Here is a 21,403-nt window from a genome sequence, read left to right as displayed (position 1 = left end):
TCCTGTGCCACTGCACATCTCTTTTCAAGTCACTGTATTAGTTGACTTTATGTTTGTAACTGAGAACCAGCTATGTGGGAGATTTTACTCCACAGAAATCAGCCAGTGCTACAAACAGTGCTATAACCAGGTGTTTTCCCCCTCCCTGAGGCAGTTACACATTTGCTAGCACACTACTGAGAGAAGGGCTCAGTAAACGAGCCTTAGTGAAAAATTCTGACACTCATGAAGGCATGGATTTGAATATTTTTTTCTTGTCAAAAAGCCTGACAAACTGTCATCTCTCCCCACATCAGGCAGCGCTAAGGAGCAGCCAGAAGCCAGGCTCACTGGTGAGCGCAGTGGTGGTGGTGGGAGCCTCTCCCGCCTCTGAGGCAGACATCCCCCGAGGGCTCCTGGACTGTGAGAGGGCACAGGCTGGGCCAAGGGATCCCCCAAGTACACGAATTTCATGCACCGGGCCTATAAGATAATTCTCTTGTCCTCTGTAAAAAGTGACTTATATAATTTCTACTTTCTTGAACTTCATCTAATATTAGTAAACTGGCAGAGATTCCTAAAATGTACCTCTTAAACAGTGTCTGAGAATTTTGTACATGAAATTTCTTGTTGAAATCGTTTTATATTTAACGTTTTCTAAATAAAACATAATGAAATTATGTACATTGTACAAGTGCTTGACTACAAATCTATCTGAAATTGACATTTATCATCCTTTGTGATTGGCACATATTAAATGTATTTGGATTCATTAAATTGTGTTTCAATTGTCGAGATAAAGTTCTGATCTTAATATTTTACTCCTGTTAATCTCTACCTAAATATCTAACCTCTACTTAAAACCATGTGGTTTTGCTTTTCCTCTTAAGGGTTTTCAGATAATAAAATGAAAATCTATCACCTATCATTTAAACAAGTAAGCAAGTTTATTATTTATAAGTAAAAGGACACTTTGGGTCAGGAAACAGAGTTGTGACTTCCTTGTCGTTTTGGCACAGGTGTCAGTGGCTGGCACTGCTCCAGCTGACGTGGCCCCAGTCCTCAACGTGCAGCCAAAAAAGAACTCACGTGTTGTCATAAAAGAACTTAAGTGCCCTTTGGGTTTGTCCATTAGGAAATATTTAATGCCCTTACCATTTAAAATTTCAGTAAGGACAATAGAAGCAGAAACTGCTTTTGCCTTTTAGTGAGAAGGAAATAGAAGTTATGAGTCATTTTTTCCAAGAATCCCTCTTGTAGGGAAAGGAAGAGAGTGAGAGGGTGGTGGTTGATGGTTCAGTACCAGATAAGGTCTCTTTGGCCCCCACATATCAATTAAGGAGGGCAGTTGGTCATTGGAACCTCCAAAACCAGTTTATATTTGGTCCTGAGAATGTTCTTTTTTTTTTTTTTTTTTTTTTTTTGTACATATACCAATGCCCTGCCCCCTCCTGTACATACCCTCCCTCCCCAGAGTTTTGTGTCCATTGGTTGTACTTATATGCATGTATACAAGTCCTTTGGTTGATCCCTGAGAATGTTCTTAAAATGGTATTTTGGAGACTTTACCAAATTTGTAACATCTGGGATAGTACATAAATACTGAAATTCTATTGAATCTCTTTCAGGGTTGGACCAGCTATTTTACCCTTGCTTGATTCTTAAGGGACCATGCTCAGAGAGTTTAAGTAATTTACCCAAAGAGAAATCCAAATTATAATGGGCAGCATCAGAAGGGCAGCCAGGTCTTCCAACTCCAACTCTATTGCCTTTGCTAAATCATGTTACTTTCCTGGTCCAGTGGTTTCAGAGTTAGCTAAATAGCTGTATGTATTTAGCTAACTCTGAAACCACTGGATGAAGATTTGTGCAAGAATGGGCCTTCCTTCCCCTGGCTGCTGGCACCGCCTTCGCTCTGGCCAGAGCCTCCTTTCCGTCTGCCCCTGCTGCCCAGAGGCCTGGAGTGGCCTGGGGTGGTGCAGAACACCTGCGTCATAGCCATGGCGATGAGGCAAGTGTCACCCCTTGCCCCTGGCCACTCAGTGCCCATGTATGCAAATTAACCTGCCACTCCTGATTGGTGGGTATCATGAAGGTACGGTCAATTAGCATGCTACTCTTTTTTTTTTTAATAATTTAATCTTTTTTTTTTTTATAATATATTTTATTGATTTTACATAGAGAGGAATTGAGAAGGACAGAGAGTTAGAAACGTCGATGAGAGAGAAACATCTACCAGCTGCCTCTTGCACACCCCCTACTGGGGATGTGCCCGCAACCAAGGTACATGCCCTTGACTGGAATCGAACCCGGGACCTTTCAGTCCGCAGGCCGACGCTCTATCCACTGAGCCAAACCGGTCCCAGCAGCATGCTACTCTTTTGTTTTTAAATATATTTTATTGATTTTATACAGAGAGGAAGAGAGAGGGATAGAGAGTTAGAAACATCAATGAGAGAATATCATCGATTAGCTGCCTCTTGCACACCCCCTACTGGGGATGTGCCCACAACCAAGGTACATGCCCTTGACCGGAATCGAACCTGGGACCTTTCAGTCTGCAGACGGACACTCTATTCACTAAGCCAAACCGGTTTCGGCAGCAAGCTACTCTTTTATTAGGTAGATGTGTATGTGTGTATTTTTTTTTTTTTTTTTGTATACGTAGGTAAAATATTTTAATATTTCAATTTAGTAGTGGTAAACTGCCTTTTCTGTTTCTCATTCCAAGTGAGAAGTGCCTTCTCTTTACTCCATAGATAACTGCATAGGAGGTTTTGTTTCTCTTCCTTTCTGGAGAATATTTAAATAAATTATTTGGAAATTTTCTGATATTTGAATATATTTTCTCTTTCATTTATTCAGTCATTTACATATGCATGGACTCATGGATATTTATTTTATACATTGGGTGACAATCCAATATAATGTAATTGAATTTTTTTGCCCATATTGTTTTACCTTGATCATTGAGTGCTCTTTCATACTGTCTCCTGTGTTTGTTTGACATACCCTCATTTTTTGAGCACTTTAAAATTTTCTGGACTTAAAGACACTCAGGGCTCATTTAAAAAATTAAAACAAGAATGACTTTTATTGATTTCAGTGAGGAAGGGGGAGGGAGAGAGAAATAGAAACATCAGTGATGAGAGATAATTATTGATTGGCTGTCTCCTGCACACTCCCCACTGGGGATTGAGCCTGCAACCTGGGCATGTGCCCTGACTGGGAATTGAACCGTGACCTTCTGGTTCATAGGTTGACTCTTAACCACTGAGCCACACCAGCCATGTTGGAGTCCATTTTATTTTGGAAATGCAATCTTCATTAACTAGTAGTCTTAGGTTAGAAAAGGAGTTTTTTTTTGTTTGTTTTTTTTTCATTCCATTTCCATGACTTACTTATTTTATAACTGGAAGTTTATTCCACTTGGTCCCCTTCACCTATTTTGCCCATCCCAAATTCCTCTCCCCTCTGGCAACAGTAACCTGTTCTTTGTATTCTTAAGTTTTTTGTTTTGTTTGTTCATTTATTTTGTTTTTAAGATTTTACTTGTAAGTAAAATTGTATGATGTCTCTGTTATTTCACTTAGCATAATACCCTGAAAGTCCATTCATGGCAACATTTCATTCTTTTTTATGGCTGCATAATTTTACATTTTGTGTGTGCCTGTGTGTGTGTATATGTGTTTGTGCGTGTTTGTGTGCGCACGTGCTGCAGTGAACATAGGATGCATATATCTTTTTCAATCAAAGGTTTTTTCCCTTCTTTGGTTAAATGGCCAGAAGTGGAATGTTTTAAATCACCTCAATGTTACTATTTGAATAGCTAGAAAGTAATAGAGATGAGATCATTTCTCTCATGGAGAAATAAAAAAAAAAATCAAATTTATTAATACTTTAGTAAATCTTGCTTAAGCAAATCTTTGGTGTATTATCTTCAGATTTTGCATTTGTGTTACATTTCAACTCCTGCCACTCCCTTTCCTTTACCCGTCAAAAATTAAAGATGAGAAAATGAGTGAGTGGGCTAAAATTATGTGTAAAGAATACCAGAGACCTGTTCACACTATGGCCCCTGTCAAACTTGTTTTGACTTTTTTAGAAGTGTTTTAAACTATGAGCCCTTATGTCTGTAATTATTTTAATATTTCTTGGAGTCTTTTTGCTTTTAATTCCAAGAAATAGAATTGATATCTTCTAGTTAACGGTTTTTTATTCTTTCATAGATTCATCTGAAGACTACATTAGGAGAAAGACTTTTGAGGGCTTCTCTGCATTACATTTTGCTGCACATCGAGGACATTGGAAGATCGTACAGATTCTTCTAGAAGCTGGGGCAGATCCTAATGCAACTACTTTAGAGGAAACCACGCCACTGTTTTTAGGTGAGATATGCTATTTGTGGTACAGATTCAAGTTTCTATTTCACTTTTTTTTTTTTTTGCTAAAAAAACTAAGCTTAAACCCACTGGCATGACTTGAGTGTCGATCTCCGAACCAGGAGGTTTGGGCACATGCCCAGGTTGCAGATTCAGTCCTTAGTGTGGGATGTGCAGGAGGCATCCAGTTGATTCTCTCTCATCATTGATGTTTTTATCTCTCATTCTCCTGCTCTCTCTGAAATCAATAAAAATATTTATAAAAAAGAAACTATGCTTAATTTCTCTTATTCACACAAGCTGTATACTTAAAGTATGTTCTTTGGCAAATGTTATACTGCTATTCTTTGATTCAGAAATCAAAAAGGTATTTTTAAAGGTTTCCCCCTCATTTTACATTCTTGGGTGATAGCCTCTGGGAATATCTTTAAATGTATATAAAGTTGTAAAATCTGTTCTAAATTGTCTTCATCATCATTGTTCTTGATTTTGTTCTGAAGACCAGGCAGAGTATTTTATGTTTGCTTTTTTGCTTTATATTAGCATTAAAATATTAAGAAGATTTTATGGAAGACATTTCCAGCTAATGTTTTTTTTAAAAAAATATATATTTTTATTGATTTCAGAGAGGAAGGGAGAGGGAGAGAGAGAGATAAAAACATCAATGAGAGACTCATTGATCGGCTACCACCTGCACGCTCTGTACTGAGGATGGAGCCGCAACTGGGCATATGCCCTTGACTGGAATCGAATCTGGGACCCTTCAGTCTGCAGGCTGATGCTCTATACACTGAGCCAAACTGGCTAGGGCTATTTTCTTTAAAAAAAATTTTTTTTAATTGATTTCAGAGAGGAAGGAAGAGGGAGAGAGAGATAGAAACATCAATGATGAGAGAGAATCATTGATAGGCTGGCTTCTGCACAGGATTGAGCCCACAACTTGGGCATGTGCCCTGACCAGAATCAAACTGTGATATCCTGGTTCATAGGCTAAGGACATTCCCCTCCCCTGCTCTAGAGTGTTGTATTAACTGTAACAATAACATTTATTGAGCATAATGTATATCAATTTCTTTTCAGGTGTTTTACATGAATTAGCTCATGTAACTTTTTATTTTTTATTTTTATTTTTTTATTTTTTTTAAAATATATTTTATTGATTTTATACAGAGAGGAAGGGAGAGAGATAAAGAGTTAGAAGCAGCGATGAGAGTCGTCGATCAGCTGCCTCTTGCACACCCCCTACTGGGGATATGCCTGCAACGAAGGTACATGCCCTTGACCGAAATCGAACCCGGGACCCTTCAGTCCCCAAGCCAACGCTCTATCCATTGAGCCAAACCGGTCCCAGCTCATGTAACTTTTTAAAAATATATATATTTTATTGATTTTACACAGAGAGAAAGGGAGAGAGATAGAGAGCTAGAAATGTCGATGAGAGAGAAACATCAACCAGCTGCCTCCTGCACACCCCCTACCAGGGATGTACCCTCAACCAATGTACATGCCCTTGACCGGAATTGAACCTGGGACCTTTCAGTCTGCAGACCGACGCTCTATCCACTGAGCCAAACCAGCTTTGGCGCTCATGTAACTTTTAAAAATGATTTTTATTGGTTTTTAGAGAGAGGAAGGGAGAGGGGGAAAGAGAGAGAGAAAGAGAGGGAGAGAGGGAGAGAGGGAGAAAGAGACACAGATGTGTGTGTAAAACATCTATTGGCTGACTTCTGCATATCCCCTACTGGGGATCACCCAGCTTGTGCCCTGACCAGGAATTGGCCAAAGCAGCTCATTTAATTTTCACCATGATTCTACGAAATATGTATTGTTATTATTTCAATTTTTACAGGTGAAGAAAATTGTAAAAACATTGTATTTAGGATCAGAAAAGCTGTGTTTGAGTCTTTATCCTGCTATTGTTTGTATATTAGTTAGAATAGCATTTCCTGAATTGATTCATTGAGCTATAAATAGATGTTCATTGACATGTGTTGGGAAAATGCTATGTGCTATATTCCCTAGTGTAGGGAAACAAAAAACATTAGCCATGTACTTTAATGTGTACACTCAGTCTGAAGTATCCTCTGTACTTGGTTACCTTATTTTAGTATTTTCATAGCTCTTATCACTGACTGCAGTTATTTTATTAGCTTTTTTGTTTATTGACTGTCCCTTCCACTAGACAGAATGTTCCATAAGAGCTGGCATTTTATTGATCTTATTTGTTGTCATACCCCTCAAAATCACATTAATGCCTGGTACGTGGTAGGCATTCAATAAGTTATTTGTTGAATGAAAGAAGGAAGGTCTCTGAGTGGCCTCTTATAAAACACTTGTTTTAACTTTAACCCAGCATTTTGAAATGTATTTGACCGAAATATTTTTTTTCTTTATGGGCCATAAAGAACAGTAATATTTTATAGGACTATTTGAGAAATGCTAGTTTAGTCACATAGTTTCAAAATATAAATCTCATTTATGAAATTTAGTATTATGCTTACTTATATAGGTATTTAGAGAAAATTAGAAATGCAGAGTTTTTAGTAATTTTTATTTCATAATATAGTTAGCTTGCGATTTTTTTTATGTTAAGGAAGAGTTGTTAAGATAATTCAAACCCACGAATGACCTTTAATCAGTTATTTTTAATAATAGGATTTAGTTTTTTTGACAGCAAACTTACCATTTTAATTATTTTTTTTTGTATTAGCTAATACAAAAAGGAATTTAACTCAAGCGGGGGTTTAAATCCAAGGAGATTTTTGTCCTGTAGTACTTTTACATGTACAAGTGTTGCATCAATTATATTAGTTTGGAAGTAGATAACAGTATTTTATATATATACACATACACATATGTATACACACACACACACACACACACATATATGTAAAATTGATTTCAGAGAGGAAGGGAGAGGGAGAGAGATAGAAACATAAATGATGAGAATCATGGATTAGCTGCCTCCTGCACATCCTCCACTGTGGATGGCGCCTGCAACCTGGGCATATGCCCTGACCGTGAACTGAACTGTTAACTCCTGGTTCATGGGTCGATGCTCCACCATTGAGCTACGCCAGCTGAGCTATAAGAGTGTTTATTTTCTTTTTCTTTTTTCTTTGAAGAAAAGCACAGTCTTAGCTTTTGCAAGAACATAGTGTCAAAGATTGGACATATGACTCTTTAGTTAGGTGCACTGGGCTCCAGGGTCTGCTCTGCTGGTAAATAATTCGAAAAACTTTAGCAATCTGCTTTGCTTACCTGTGTCTTTCTGCCTCTTTTAAATAAACATAGTGACCCATCTTTTGATATATAATGGAAGAGAGTCTTTTATTAAAACAAAATTCAGACTATTTCATGGTTTGCAACATTCTATAGATGATGATCTCTAGGTGGGGAAGAGTGGCTGGACCAAGTGGACTTAAAATGAGAAAGGGAGACTGCCCGTCTAGTATAGCTTCCTTCCCCATCTGTAGTTATCTTTCTTCTTCTTTTTTTTTTTTTAAAAAAATATATTTTATTGATTTTTTACAGAGAGGAAGAGAGAGGGACAGAGAGTTAGAAACATTGATGAGAGAGAAACATCGATCAGCTGCCTCTTACACACCCCCTACTGGGGATGTGCCCGCAACCAAGGTACATGCCCTTGACGGGAATCGAACCCGCAGGCAGACGCTCTATCCACTGAACCAACCATTTTCAGCTGTAGTTATCTTTCAAGACAGTTCTTCACTGAAACTTCGGTGTTTGTTGTCCTTCTTCTCTAGAGGAAGTAATATTTCCATGCATTTTATAGCACCTGTTCCAATGGTCCAGTTATTACGGAGACTGTTGCTAGGGGCTATAAATATAAAACCAGAATATTAAGGGATAGAAAATGAGTATAAAACTATGGAAATTTGCCAGATGACTTGACATCAGTCATGGGTCATTATAATTAAACCTAAGGTTAAATGCAGAGAGTTAAAAGAGTAGTAGCTCCACAGTTTATAATGGGAACATTTTTTCTACACACAACTCATCAAGATTTTCATAAAAATGATTTCAGAAGGCAGCTCTTTAGTTTGATGGCAGTAAGAAATTAGAAAACCACAAGAAAGGGGAAATTCAGGTAACTGCTCTTTATCTTTCTACTTGAAAATAGTCCTTCTAGAATACCTTTTGCTTAGCGTGTAATTTAAAGTTTATATTTTAATAAGGAGCCTGCCCCCTTATTTATTTTGACCTTGTATTCTCCTTTTCCTACTCCCTTTCTCTTGCCTCATAAATGCATACATAGTAAATATAAATAGTTTAAGGATAGATTTATAAAACTGCTGTGGAAATACAAATATTCTTATTTATAAATAAAGCAGATTTTAAGTGAAAGTCCAGCTAATTATATATAGGAAATAGGTTTTCTTTTTATTTTGCTATGTATAAAATAACACTGATAAATTGGAGGCTCAAATCCAACCCAATGTGACTTCATAAAACAATTTCTGTGGGAACTGCACAGCATGCAGTTCTGGCTTTTGATGGATTATTTTTCATGTTTTTTGAGTCTCTGCTTATTCTGTATAACCTTCGATGTTAAACATAGCAGTACTTTTTAATAAGAACAAAGTGTTTTATAAACAGTGTTATGTGAGGCTGCCTTTTTCAATATTTAACTGTAAAATGTGTCATACTTCAGCTTACGTGACATATCCTGTAACTCTGACTCTGCTTATGTATTCCAAAAGTGAACAAATCACCATGTATTTCACTTTTCACTGCTATTTTCTGGGATCAATAGTCATTTATAGGGTTGTTTTTTGAGGAGCTAGGACTTTTGAGGTTTAGCATTCATATATTTAATATCCTATTTAATAACAGCCCAGTGACCATAACAGCAGAATGACCAGAAAGACTGTTTGACCAGTCACTTTGAGGTGCACTGACCACCTCTCATTCTGCCCACCGGCCAGCAGGCTCTGATGAGCAGATGGCGAATGCTGAACCAGAGTGGGTGGTGGGGGATGCGGGCAGTGCCAGGCGAAGGCCCCTGCCCCACCAGTCGTCCCACACACAGAAGCCACCCTGCTGTGGTGGTGGGAATGGCCGGCCTCTTGGTCCTTCCCCCTGCCCTGCAGGCTCAGATCACCACATGGCTAATGGGGTGGGTGGGGGGGGATATGAGAGGTGCCAGGACAAGGCTCCCCCCCTGCTGGTTGTCCCACACAAACCTGCGGCAGGGGCGGGGCCATGAGTGGGTGGGACCGGCCCACTTTTCGGTCCCTCCCCCTGGCCATCAGGCTCCCATTGCCCAATGGCAAACTGGGGGTGGCTGCTGGCAGCTGGGGAAGATGACCGTGATCACAGGCTAGGCCTAGGGACCATACCTACACACAATTTCATGCACTGGGCCTCTAGCATATTATATCAGTTAAACTTTATCTTTGGAGTTACTTTTAGATTTTTCAGTAGAAAGAATAATCATATTCCTCAAAGAGTGTAACATAAGCATTTTTACTTGAGGCCATATTAATTCTTAAAAATATGGGTTTGAATTTTTCCAGATCAAAAGTATAGCATTCAGCCGAATCTGGTTTGGCTCAGTGGATAGAGCATCAGCCTGCGGACTGAAAGGTCCCAGTTCGATTCCAGTCAAGGGCATGTACCTTGGTTGCGGGCACATCCCCAGTGAGGGGGGTGTGCAAGAGGCAGCTGATCAATGACTCTCTTTCATCGATGTTTCTAACTCTCTATCCCTCTCTCTTCCTCTCTGTAAAAAAATCAATAAAAATATATTTTAAAAAATAAAGAAAAAAAAACAAAACAAAAAAAGTATAGCATTCAGTAAAAATTTACATTTAAAAGATTTTACTTTCACGTTTTGTTCACTTTTATCTATTTTTATATGGTTTTATGTTTTTTCTGTAACTTTTTATTATTTTATATTATACTCTTTTCATACAATTAAATATATTTATACAGCCTGTCATTTTATTAGTCACTAGAGGCCTGGTGCATGAAATTTGTGCATTCGTGATAGGGGGACGGGCCTCTCAGCCCAGCCTGCACCCTCTCACAGTCTGGGAGCCCTTGGGGAATGTCCAACTGATGCAGAAATGTACTGACCACCAGAGGGCAGCTCCTGCTGTGGAAGGACACTGACTATCAGGCGGCAGCTCCTGCGTTGAGCGAGATTGGGCTGAAACTGGCTCTCCGACATCCCCCAAGGGGTCATGGATTGTGAGAGGGTGCAGGCCAGGCTGAGGACCCCACTGGTGCATGATAGAGGTTGGGGAGGGACATGGGATGTTGGCCAGCCAGTGAGGGACTGTGGGAGGGCTACAGGGTGTGTCTGGCCTGTCATGCTCAGTCCCAATCTGCTGATCCCAACAGCAAGCTAACATATCAGTCAGAGCGTCTGCCTCCCAGTGGTCAGTGCACGTCATAGCGACTGGTTAACTGTCTGCCCCCTGGTTGTCAGTGCATGTAATAGCGAGCAGTTGAGCAGCCTTAGCATATCATTAGCATATTATGCTTTGATTGGTTGAATGGATGACTGGATGACCAGACACTTGGCATATTATAGCATACTAGTGGTTCGGTGCATGAAATTTGTGCACTGGGGAGCGGGTTGTCCCTCAGCCCATCTTGCACCCTCTCTTATCTTGGGACCCCTTGGGTGATGTCCTATGGGATCAGGCCTAAACCGACAGAGATCAGGCTTAAACTGGCAGTTGGACATCCTCTCACAATCTGGGACCACTGGCTCCTAACCGCTCACCTGCCTGCCTGATAGCCCCTAACCACTTTGCCTGCTGGCCTGCTCACCCCAACTTCCCCTGCCCTGCTTTCCCCCAAGTGGCCTCCCTGCCAGCCTGATCACCCCAACTGCCCTCTCCTTCTGGCCTGATCACCCCTAACTGCCTCTGCCTTGGCCCTGCCACCATGGCTTTGTCCGGAAGGACGTCCTGAAGGTCTCCCAGTTTAATTAGCATGTTACCCTTTTATTAGTATAGTTAGGCTTTTATTATATAGAATGTTTAATTGATAGGTTTAAATTTCTAGCTTTTAAAGATGAGGAAATCAGTATTTTTATATTGTTCTTATATAATCCTTTTTCTTCCTTTCTTCTCTTTCTAACTTTTGTTAGTTATGTCATGTCATCTTTTCATTGTCATTGGAGATAACATTTAGCATCCTGTTCTGGAATCTTACCAGGTGTATCAGTTAATAATGAGGATTTTTTCCAATAGATGGAGTTACACATATGTTGAAACGTAATTCCTTCATTTCATTTTCTTCTTAGTTTTATGGTTAAATAGTTCAAAAGTTTACCACCAGTTATTTTGTCATGGTTTTTCTAACCTTGCTTGGTAAGCTAAATTCTTCCTATAATGGAGTTCTCCTAAAGAACCTAAGGAAATCATGTTCCCTGAGTTCTTGTCTATTCATAATTGAATGATGATTTTATATTTGGACTAGAGACCTAGTACATGAATTTGTGTATGTGTACGGTCCCTAGGCCTGGCCTACAATCAGAGCCATATTCCCTGGCTGCCTGCAGCTGGCCCTGACCCCCGCCACCACCCACCCCCAGTTCACCATTTGCCATTGGGCAATGGGAGCCTGCCAGCTCAGGGGGAGGGACAGAGAAGTGGTCAGTGCACCTCATAGTGTCTAGTTGAGTGGTCTTTTTGGTCATTCTGCTGTTAGGGTCAATTTGCATATTACCCTTTTATTATATAGGACAGTTTGATTTGGTATATAATTTTTAATGTTTATTGATTTTTAGAGAGAGAGGGTGTGTGTTTGTGTCACATGCAGGTGAGAGCCCAAAACCCGGGCATGTGCCCTTGACTGGGAGTTGAACTGGTAGCCTCCTAGTCCATGGGACAATACCCAACCAACTGAACCGCACTGGCCAGGGCTCTTCTTTTTGTCGTGACAATATTTTTCCTTATCTGTTGTGTCAGTTTTTTTCTGAGACATGGTGTACCCTCTCAAGATATAGATCCGTATTTTCTTTATTTTACTAAATCTTTCTGGAATTTTATCTCTAAATATTTGTTCTTTTACTATGAAGATTTTCTTGGGTTCTAATTATTCATATGTTGAATACCCTGTTTTTCATATCTGTTATTTCTACTCTAATCTTCTTTCTCTTTATTTTCACTTTACTTTTCCTGTTTTTTGAAGTCTTCTGGTTCTTTTAAGAAATGCCCATTCTCTCTAGTATTGTCTTTCTTCACTAACTTAACTTTTTATTTTTAAAATGTATAGCAAAAAGGTTTAACCATAACTTTCATCCCCTTTGTGATAGTATTTTATGATGAGAAGTTTTATTGGGGGGGTCTACTAATAGTTTGTTCTGTATCTTTCTCCCTCTTTTTTGTACCTTTGTGTGGATTCATGCTTGTTCCTTTGTGGTAACTCATCTGGAAACATGAGTTTGTGCTCAATCAGCTGTTTTCAGGAGATTTTTAAATGGGAGGGAGTTAAAGCCACATTCCTGACTAGCTAGTTTTCCTTTTGACTCAGGCTTTTTGGGTGTGAGTGTATTTAACTATTATCTTTCACCAGTTAGTGGACAATACAGCTTCCCTTCTGTAGAAGCAGAGACCAATTACTCTTAAAATATAGCTTCTTTGGGTGATTCTTTGTTTAGACCCCACTCTTTCTGACTTGCAGACTTCACTGGGCCCAGAGAAATCCTGCTGTCAGCGCATGGATCTATCCTCTGCTGATCAGAGGTTTTGTGTGCAGAGGGAGCCTCTCACCTTTGAGAAGTTTACTTTGCCATCTGAAACATGGTCTCTTCCCTTCCTCCCACAAATACCCAGGACTGGCCTCCATTTTTTGGAGGGAGCACTTTTACCTACTTTTGTGGGAAGTTTTAGCTGGGTCCTAGTTTTGCTAAAAATGGAGGGTATGTTTTTATTTCTTCCTCGCTGATGTTGGACTAATTACTTTTGGATGCTTTCTAAGAAGAGTAAGGGGGAATGCTTATTTTATGCTACATTAAAATTGAAAGTCATTACTTTTTAAAGTAAATAAAGTTTTTATCTCAGTGTTTTGCAATAGTTTAATATTCTAATGTATGGTAGAATAACCTAGAGAGTTCTTCCTCACCCCCTCCCCACCTATATACTGTGATCCTTGCTCTCTCTAGGTATCATAGAGCAGTGTTACTCAAAATGTCAGTGTATTGATATAAGGGGCTTGAGCCAGAATATATATCAGTGTACTGTTTCCTTCATCAAAGAAGTCTTGTTTCAAGAAAAATGTCTGCTGAACTAAACAGTGTGCTCAGGGACATCAATGATTTACATTCTGGTCTAAACTTCTTACCTCATTGAAGACTGGTAACAGTTTGCAGATTGACAGCCAGTCTATGAACGATATTGAGCATCACTGCTGTACAATACCTATGTGTGGCAATCAAATTGGATCATTGCATAGCTAATCCAATTGTCTCTTCATTCTTCATAATAATTATTGTTATTGGCTCGTTAATTGTAGTTGATCATCACCAGTTAGAATGACTGAAATACAAGTGTTGCGCCTGTGTAAATAGGAGTCCTTGGGATGAAGACTAATTTGCAATGTACGTTTTCTCTGCTAGGGATTCCTCAGTGTAATGATTTTTTTTTCTCTAAGTCATAATATGGAGATCAGACCTACAGAGGTGGCTCCTAGTAGGAGAATACTACTATACGAATGCTTTAAAAACGGGAATTGAGTCATTATAGAAAGTGGTAGGATTCAATGTTGTAGTTCTAGAAGAAGTAAGTTTAACAGTGTGCTATCCTAAATCAAATACTATTTCTTTTGACTCTGTTGCTGGGGATACATGGGAAAAAATCAATATATAATAAGATATTGATATGCTTTTTGTGTTTTAAGAACTTCCATGTGATTGATGGATATGTTTTTCTGGATATGGTTTCTGATGTCTATCTAATTGGCCATTAGACTTTTCTCTGTCAGAAACCACGAGTAATGCCATGTTGTCAGTGGCAGCATGTAGAATTGGATGGGGTGTTCCTGACATCTTTTTAAAAAAATATATTTTATTGATTTTTGATTAGCTACCTCCTGCACCCCCCACTGGGGATGTGCCCACAACCAAGGTACATGCCCTTGACCGGAATCGAAGTTGGGACCTTTCAGTCTACAGGCCGATGCTCTAACAACTGAGCCAAACTGGTTAGGGCCTGACATCTTTTTTGTTACATTCCTATTATAGTGAATTTTATGAGGTCATGGTTTTTTCTGGAACATCTTTAAGATTAAGATTGTTAGTCCTTGGGAAGACATAATGTACTTTATAAGAAAGAATGTAACTTTATTATACTATTAGACAAAACTTCTCTAAATATCAATAAAATACTATGTTTCAGGTAAAAGATTCATGGCTGAGATTCATTCTAGGAATCTATCATAATATATAGAATGGTTTGAAATTATGTATATATTCTTAATGGAAAAACCCTACTTTATAATCATTTTGATTACAAACTTTAATTATGAAATGAATAACTGTGGGCAATCCTACATACCCACTGACATTCTTCAAATAATTCTACATCCTTGCCAGTCACATTGCCAAAGCGAAGGGTTGCAAACTAAAGTATTCTGTCAATGGAGTTAGAATAGAACTTGAGTAATTCTTCTGTCTTGGATATAGGTAAAGGCTTGGAAAAATATAAATCCTGGAATCACATAGAATAAACTAGCAACACTAGGAAAAAAAAAAATCCCTGTTCATTGCAGTCTAGTTTCTTTTTTAATGCCACCAGATGTCAGTATAACCACAGGACCGGAGAAGGATTGCAATAGATAAATGGCTTATGACCGTTCTTTTTGCTTCCTGAAAGAGATAGGAAATAAAGTTTTTAACAGAATTAGGTATACAATGCAAAGATTATTTTATTGTTGAATTGTGTAGAAAAATGAAGAGTATAATGGAGAATAGAGCTCATATAGAACTTAAAAAAGAAGAGATACAGTTAAACATCCTATATAATAAAAGGCTAATATGCAAATAGACCAAACAGTGGAACAACCGAACAACCAATCACTATGATGTGTGCTGACCACCAGGGGGTGCGCAAGAAACATCGTGGGCATCGGCAGCAGGTGACAGAAAACAGAACATGGTGGGCATCGGCCGCAGCAGGATGGTGGAGCAGGTGAAGGGCACCAGACCAAGGCGGGGTGCCAGTTGCTGTCATCAGAGCAAGCGTCTGGAGGTCACTGAAAATTTCCTCTCCACTCCCCCATTCATCCAGTCAATGATTATTTATTGCCTATCTCCTGTCTATGATTGGCACTGGGCATAAAGGGGATGAGATACAGTTTCTTTCCTCAAGGAGAATACTTTTTAATGGATTAGGTGGCCAACAAATAGGAAGCTTGAGTCTGTTTTTAAAAAAAATAAACTTCTATTGCTATATATCATATATTGTTATAGTATGGTTCCTCCTCCTTCCAATGTGGTAAATCTGTATTATAAAAGGCCCATGGCCATAATGCCCTAAATTCTTTGCATTGAGCACCTCTTGGTCCCTCGCCCTGGTCCGAGAGCAGCAGCTCTCGCTGTGGGCTGGGCTGGGCAGGGCACAAAGGTGGAGGGCTACGAGTTTTGGAGGGCGGGCGGGGCAGCTAGCTATGAGCAGTAATGGGCGAGCGGCCAGCTGAGGCCAGAGGATTTGAGCTACTCCTGCTCTGGGCCTCTAGCTGATATATAAGGACAAAAGCTTAATCCATTATTTCCAAAGGAGAGGCTTTGGTAGTAGATGCAAGCTACTAAATAAACTTTGGTAAACTACCGTTTCTTAATTATTAACCATTAAATTTGTCTTAGTTTGAAATAATTAGTAAGAGCTATAAAATGTTATTTACCTGCTTATGTGTTTGTTTCACTAGAGATTCAGAAATCAGATATCTTAATGTATTTATGATATTAAAGTGAAAACAACTTTTGTCTCTGACTTCATAGTGTACTTAATAATCAAAACACATTTTTCCAACTTTCATTTTTATAAGGTCAGGTTAACTCATGAAAAACAAACTTATCTTCATCCTGCTTCATATATCACCACTGACAACCTGATAATCTTGAGCTCAGGGTCTGGCTGTAGAATGATTTTTGCCAGCAATCACTGATAATGATATATGAATTGGATATGAAACAGATTTTCTTCCTTTTCTATTATGACCTCCATCCAAAATTAGATTGACTTTAGATTGATTATAGAAAAATAACAGCTTGAAAAACTGTTGTTTTTCCCCCTAGTATAGTGCCCTTGAATGTTAACTTAGAAATAAGATTTATTGAACTTCTTCTACAGTGGTACTATCTCAGCCATGGTGTTTAAATTTCTGAAACCTTCCAAGATAAAAAAAATTCTTCAGTAAAGAACTTCTGACAATTCTTATGAAGGAAATAAGTATAAATTCAATATGCAAAGTTAAGAGAATATCAATGGCATGTTATCTTCAATAATAATGAGTAAATTTATTATTTTATACTATAAGTATTTTATTTTTCTATTGTTATGTCTGTATTAGCATTTTTCAAGTCTGGCCCTTAATCTGATTGTTTAATGCCTCTCTAATATTTAACTGAGAATTGATGATTCCTGCCTCCGACTGCAGTAGAAGATTCAGAAAAACTATATGCTTGAAATAAAATTTAAAAATCTTGTTTTTTCTTTCCTGTTACCAAGTACATGAAGTCAAACTTTATACACATCTCTGCTCTATCTTTTTATAGATGCTGATATTTAGTCAAACTTATAATTCTAACAAGTCATTGTAATAGCCTCCTAGCCTCATTCATACCTACAATATTTACAATATACCTCATTTACTTAATGGTGTATGGTTATGTGTGTAACATTTTATTAAGCGCTATATAGCTTTCTTCTGGCTTTTTTTTTTTTTCTTCTTCTTAACTCCTACAGAGGAAAGTTTTGTGGTAGGTAGCATTCTGGAAAGTTTGGCCCCACGTGTTTGTTCTGTCAACCTAAATAGCATTGCACCTATATTCACCCTCACTCAGTAGGATTTATAAACTGTTATATGTACATGATGTTAGACTACAATATCTTGTACTAATGTTAAGTTAGATATATGTAAAATAAAATATAATAATTTCCTGCAACTAGTAAAAGGGCACATGATTTTTAGGTATTTAGAGGCATGCAAACTATTCCTTCAAAGGATCTACTTTACCAGCAACTTGGGAGCCATTATTATTTTCTTATTTATTTTTAAATTAAGTGTATTGGGGTGACATTGATTAGTAACATTGCATAGTTTCAAATGTACAATTCAGTAATAATACGTCTGGTTATCTCATTATGTGTTCGCCACTCAAAGTCTAATCTCCCTCCATCACCATAAATTTTGCCCCTTAAACTCTTTATCCTGCCCCCCTCTGGTAACTACTCATCTGTTGACTGTGTTTGTTTGTTGCTTTCTGTTTTATATCCTATATATGAGTGAAATCACATGGTTCTCCTTTTCCATCTTACTTATTTTGTTTAGCATGATACTGCCTCATGATCCATCCATATTGTTACACATAGCAGTGTTTCATTCTTTCTTATTGGCTGTGTATGAACCACATCCTCTCTAATCATTCATTGGAAGATATGAGGTTGTTTCTATATCTTAGCTACTGTGCATAATGCTGCATTGAACATAGGAGTTTATATATCCTTACAAATAAACATTTTCAAAAATTTCAGGTAGATCCTAGGAAGAGGATTGCTGGGTCATATTGTAGCTCTATTCTTAATTTCTGGAGGAACCTCCATACTGTTTTCCAAAGTGGGAATCATTAGTTTCAGTTACTATAGTTAAATAAAGTGTACTTCTTTAGCAAAATTCTTCAGTTTATCTAGAGTCCCCTTTTAATTTAAATAAGCAAAGTTTTTTCTATATTTTAAATTTTAACAATAATTGCTGTTTATGATGTCAAAAACATCTAAGATACAGAACTTGCACTATTACTCCTTCAACTCAGTAGCTTTTGTCATTTTATTTTTTTAAAATAGATTTTTATTGATTTCAGAGAGGAAGGGAGAGGGAGAGAGAGATAGAAACATCAATGATGACAGAGAATCATTGATTGGCTGCCTCCTGCACGCCCCACACGGGGGATCAAGCCTTCAACCCGGGCATGTGCCCTGACCAGGAATCGAACCGATGACCTCTTAGTCCTGGGCCGACGCTAAACCGCTGAGCCACCCCTGGCTGGGCTGTCATTTTTGATCAAATGGTAATGATGGGAAACCTTTCAATCCTTATAAGACTGTATCTCCTGACCTGCTCATTCCATTCTCCCCTCAATAGCATTTTTACAAAATGGAAGCATATTGTCTTCATTATTAGAAAGAATAAATGTTTGCTTTTTGCTTCCGTTTACTCTATCTTTTAAAATATAATTGGAAATAATTTGTACATGCACAGAAAGGATGTATATATTAATGGGGTTGGCCTAAGACAATTGTGATAATGTTTTGGCATTGCATAGGGAGTATGTGTTTTGATTTGTTGATAGGAATGGTCACAGCATTGTGAGTTTCGAGGTGAATAAATGATAAGAATATCACCAAAGTATCCAGCCCTACAAACATGACTTTCTACTGACAGTAAATTTTTTTGACTGCTATATTGCAGCTGTGGAAAATGGACGGATGGATGTGTTAAGGCTGTTGCTTCGATATGGAGCAAATGTTAATGGATCCCATTCTATGTGTGGATGGAATGCCCTGCACCAGGCTAGTTTTCAGGTAACTTCTGAATTTATTATTTCATCTTCATGTAAATTGTATGTTTTACCCTTTTATGACAGTTCTATACAGTTTTTACTTCCCACTTGTCTGTGATTTATGATGGTTAGTGCAGTACAGAAAAGGCAGTCTAAATGCTAATGATCATCCTGAATAAACCAACTGCTCTAGTAGTATCAGCAGCTTTGGGTGACAGGGAGTATCTAAAGTTTCAAATGTTGATAGCATAGTTAAGCAACTATCAGAATACTTGGGATATAAATTGATAAGGATATGTATAGCAGTGTGTTTAGAAACTATGATAGCTCCTTAGTGTTTGGGCTAGCAAACTATTTTTTTTGCAGGATTTTATAAGGATTATAATTCCTAGAGATCAGTGTTTCATCTATTAATGTTTAACTGGTTTGTAAAGATATAGAATAATCTGATAGTTTAAGACTTCCCTCCAACAATCCAACTTTCTAAAAAGAGGTTTTCCTTTATAGAAGATAAAAACAAACTGAACAAAACACAACAATAAGAAAAGAGATACCTTCTATTTTCTCTTATTTAAAATATAAATCTATGCTTTAGGAAAATACTGAGATCATAAAATTGCTTCTTAAAAGAGGAGCAAGCAAGGAATGCCAGGATGACTTTGGAATCACACCTTTATTTGTGGCTGCTCAGTATGGCAAGCTAGAAAGTTTGAGCATACTTATTTCATCAGGTAAGATTAACCCATTATCCTTTGGACTTTAAAGATCATGAGTTTTGACTGTATGTTTTCCTAGGAGGAAGAATTCTTGACCAGATATAAATCAGGTTGTGAAATTTATGGTTTTATGTTAGTGGTAAATAAGGGTACATAAAAGTTTATTTATATTTTTATTTTTGTTAATCCTCACCCAAGGATCAATCTTCCTTTCTTTTCTTCCTTCCTTCCTTCCTTCCTTCCTTCCTTCCTTCCTTCCTTCCTTCCTTTCTTTCTATCTTTCTTTTTTTTTTAAAAAAATATATATTTTATTGATTTTCCACAGAGAGGAAGGGAGAGGGATAGAGAGCTAGAAACATCGATGAGAGAGAAACATCGACCAGCTGCCTCCTGCACACCCCCTACCGGGGATGTGCCCTTGACCGGAATCAAACCTGGGACATTTCAGACTGATGCTCTATCCACTGAGCCAAACCGGTTTCGGCTCTTTTTTTTTTTTTTTTTAAAGGGAATGGGAGAGAGGGAGAAGAAACATTGATGTATAGAGAGACACATCAATTAGTTGCCTCCCTCATGTGCCTCCATGAAAGCTGGGATCGAACCTGGAACTGGGTTTGTGCCCTTGACTGGGAATTGAACCTGAGACCCTTTGGTGCATGGCCGATGCTCTAACCATTGAGAAACACTGGCCAGGGCTACAAGTTGATTTATAAGCCTGGTTACTTAGTGTTTATTACTAACATGATGCAATGTACAGCTACTAATTTATCTGAGAAGAACATAATGATCTTCCAAGGTTTATTGGAAGCTGAATCAGGGGGCTGTCCTTCCTTATAGGGACCTGAGCAGTTACAACTTTCTATGGTAGAAGGCTAAATTAAGATTAATAAATTTATTATGTAGCTATTTTATATATTAAGCCTTTGAGCTGTATGTTTCGATCAATTGTATGATTATTTAAAAGGATTTATTTCTAAGTATGTTTGTACTTTATTGTGTTAACAGCAACATAAACCTGCTGAAGGCTTCTCCTTGACATTCTCCTTGACAAACATTATATATTCAGCATTGTCAGAGAAGATGATGTAGGATGGCATTTTTACTCTGTGTGACACTTCTGTGACCAGAAACATTTGTTTGTAGGGTTTTTAAATTTCTCCAAACACCACTTATGCCCTCACGAGTGCTAACCTGATAAAGCACCATAGTTAGAGCAGAAGAGAAATACACCAGTTTTGCCACAGGCAAATTAAAAAGTTTTTTAAAAAAATTACATTAAATATAAATGTTAAAAATATATTGTGCTTTTCATATACCTCCTGTGACATCTACAAAGGTTCATAATTTAGGGTTTGGTTTTTTTTAAAAAATCTTTTTCAGCAATTATCAGAAATATCCATTTTGATGGTTTCCCTTTTACCTTTTTAAATGATTTATTGGAACCATAGAGTGCTTGTTGGAGGAGGAATTGGGATGAAATGAAGCCTTTACTAACTAAGAATTTTATTTTAATGTAAAAATGAATTCTAAAATATTAATAACTTGTTTTCTTGCCAAAATAAAAGCAA

At 37.9% G+C, this 21,403-nt stretch overlaps 1 protein-coding gene across 3 annotated transcripts in view; it reads left to right on the top strand.

The window, feature by feature from the left end:
• The window catches only part of ASB3 (ankyrin repeat and SOCS box containing 3), a 64,563-nt gene that overhangs the window by 16,354 nt on the left and 26,806 nt on the right, over positions 1–21,403 (top strand). For all 3 annotated transcript variants that reach the window (XR_014796500.1, XM_084900824.1, XM_084900823.1), the window contains exons 3-5: positions 4,209–4,367; positions 19,029–19,141; positions 19,715–19,850. Coding sequence is in view for 2 of the 3 variants with exons in the window: in XM_084900824.1 (XP_084756950.1) it covers positions 4,209–4,367; positions 19,029–19,141; positions 19,715–19,850 (408 nt within the window). In the remaining variant the exon portion in view is untranslated. The remainder of the gene's footprint in view (positions 1–4,208; positions 4,368–19,028; positions 19,142–19,714; positions 19,851–21,403) is intronic.

Source organism: Pipistrellus hanaki (assembly GCF_964339955.1).
Source record: "Pipistrellus hanaki genome assembly, chromosome: 12".
Classification (NCBI taxonomy): Eukaryota; Metazoa; Chordata; class Mammalia; order Chiroptera; family Vespertilionidae; genus Pipistrellus; species Pipistrellus hanaki.
This window is presented reverse-complemented; position numbering and strand designations above follow the sequence as displayed.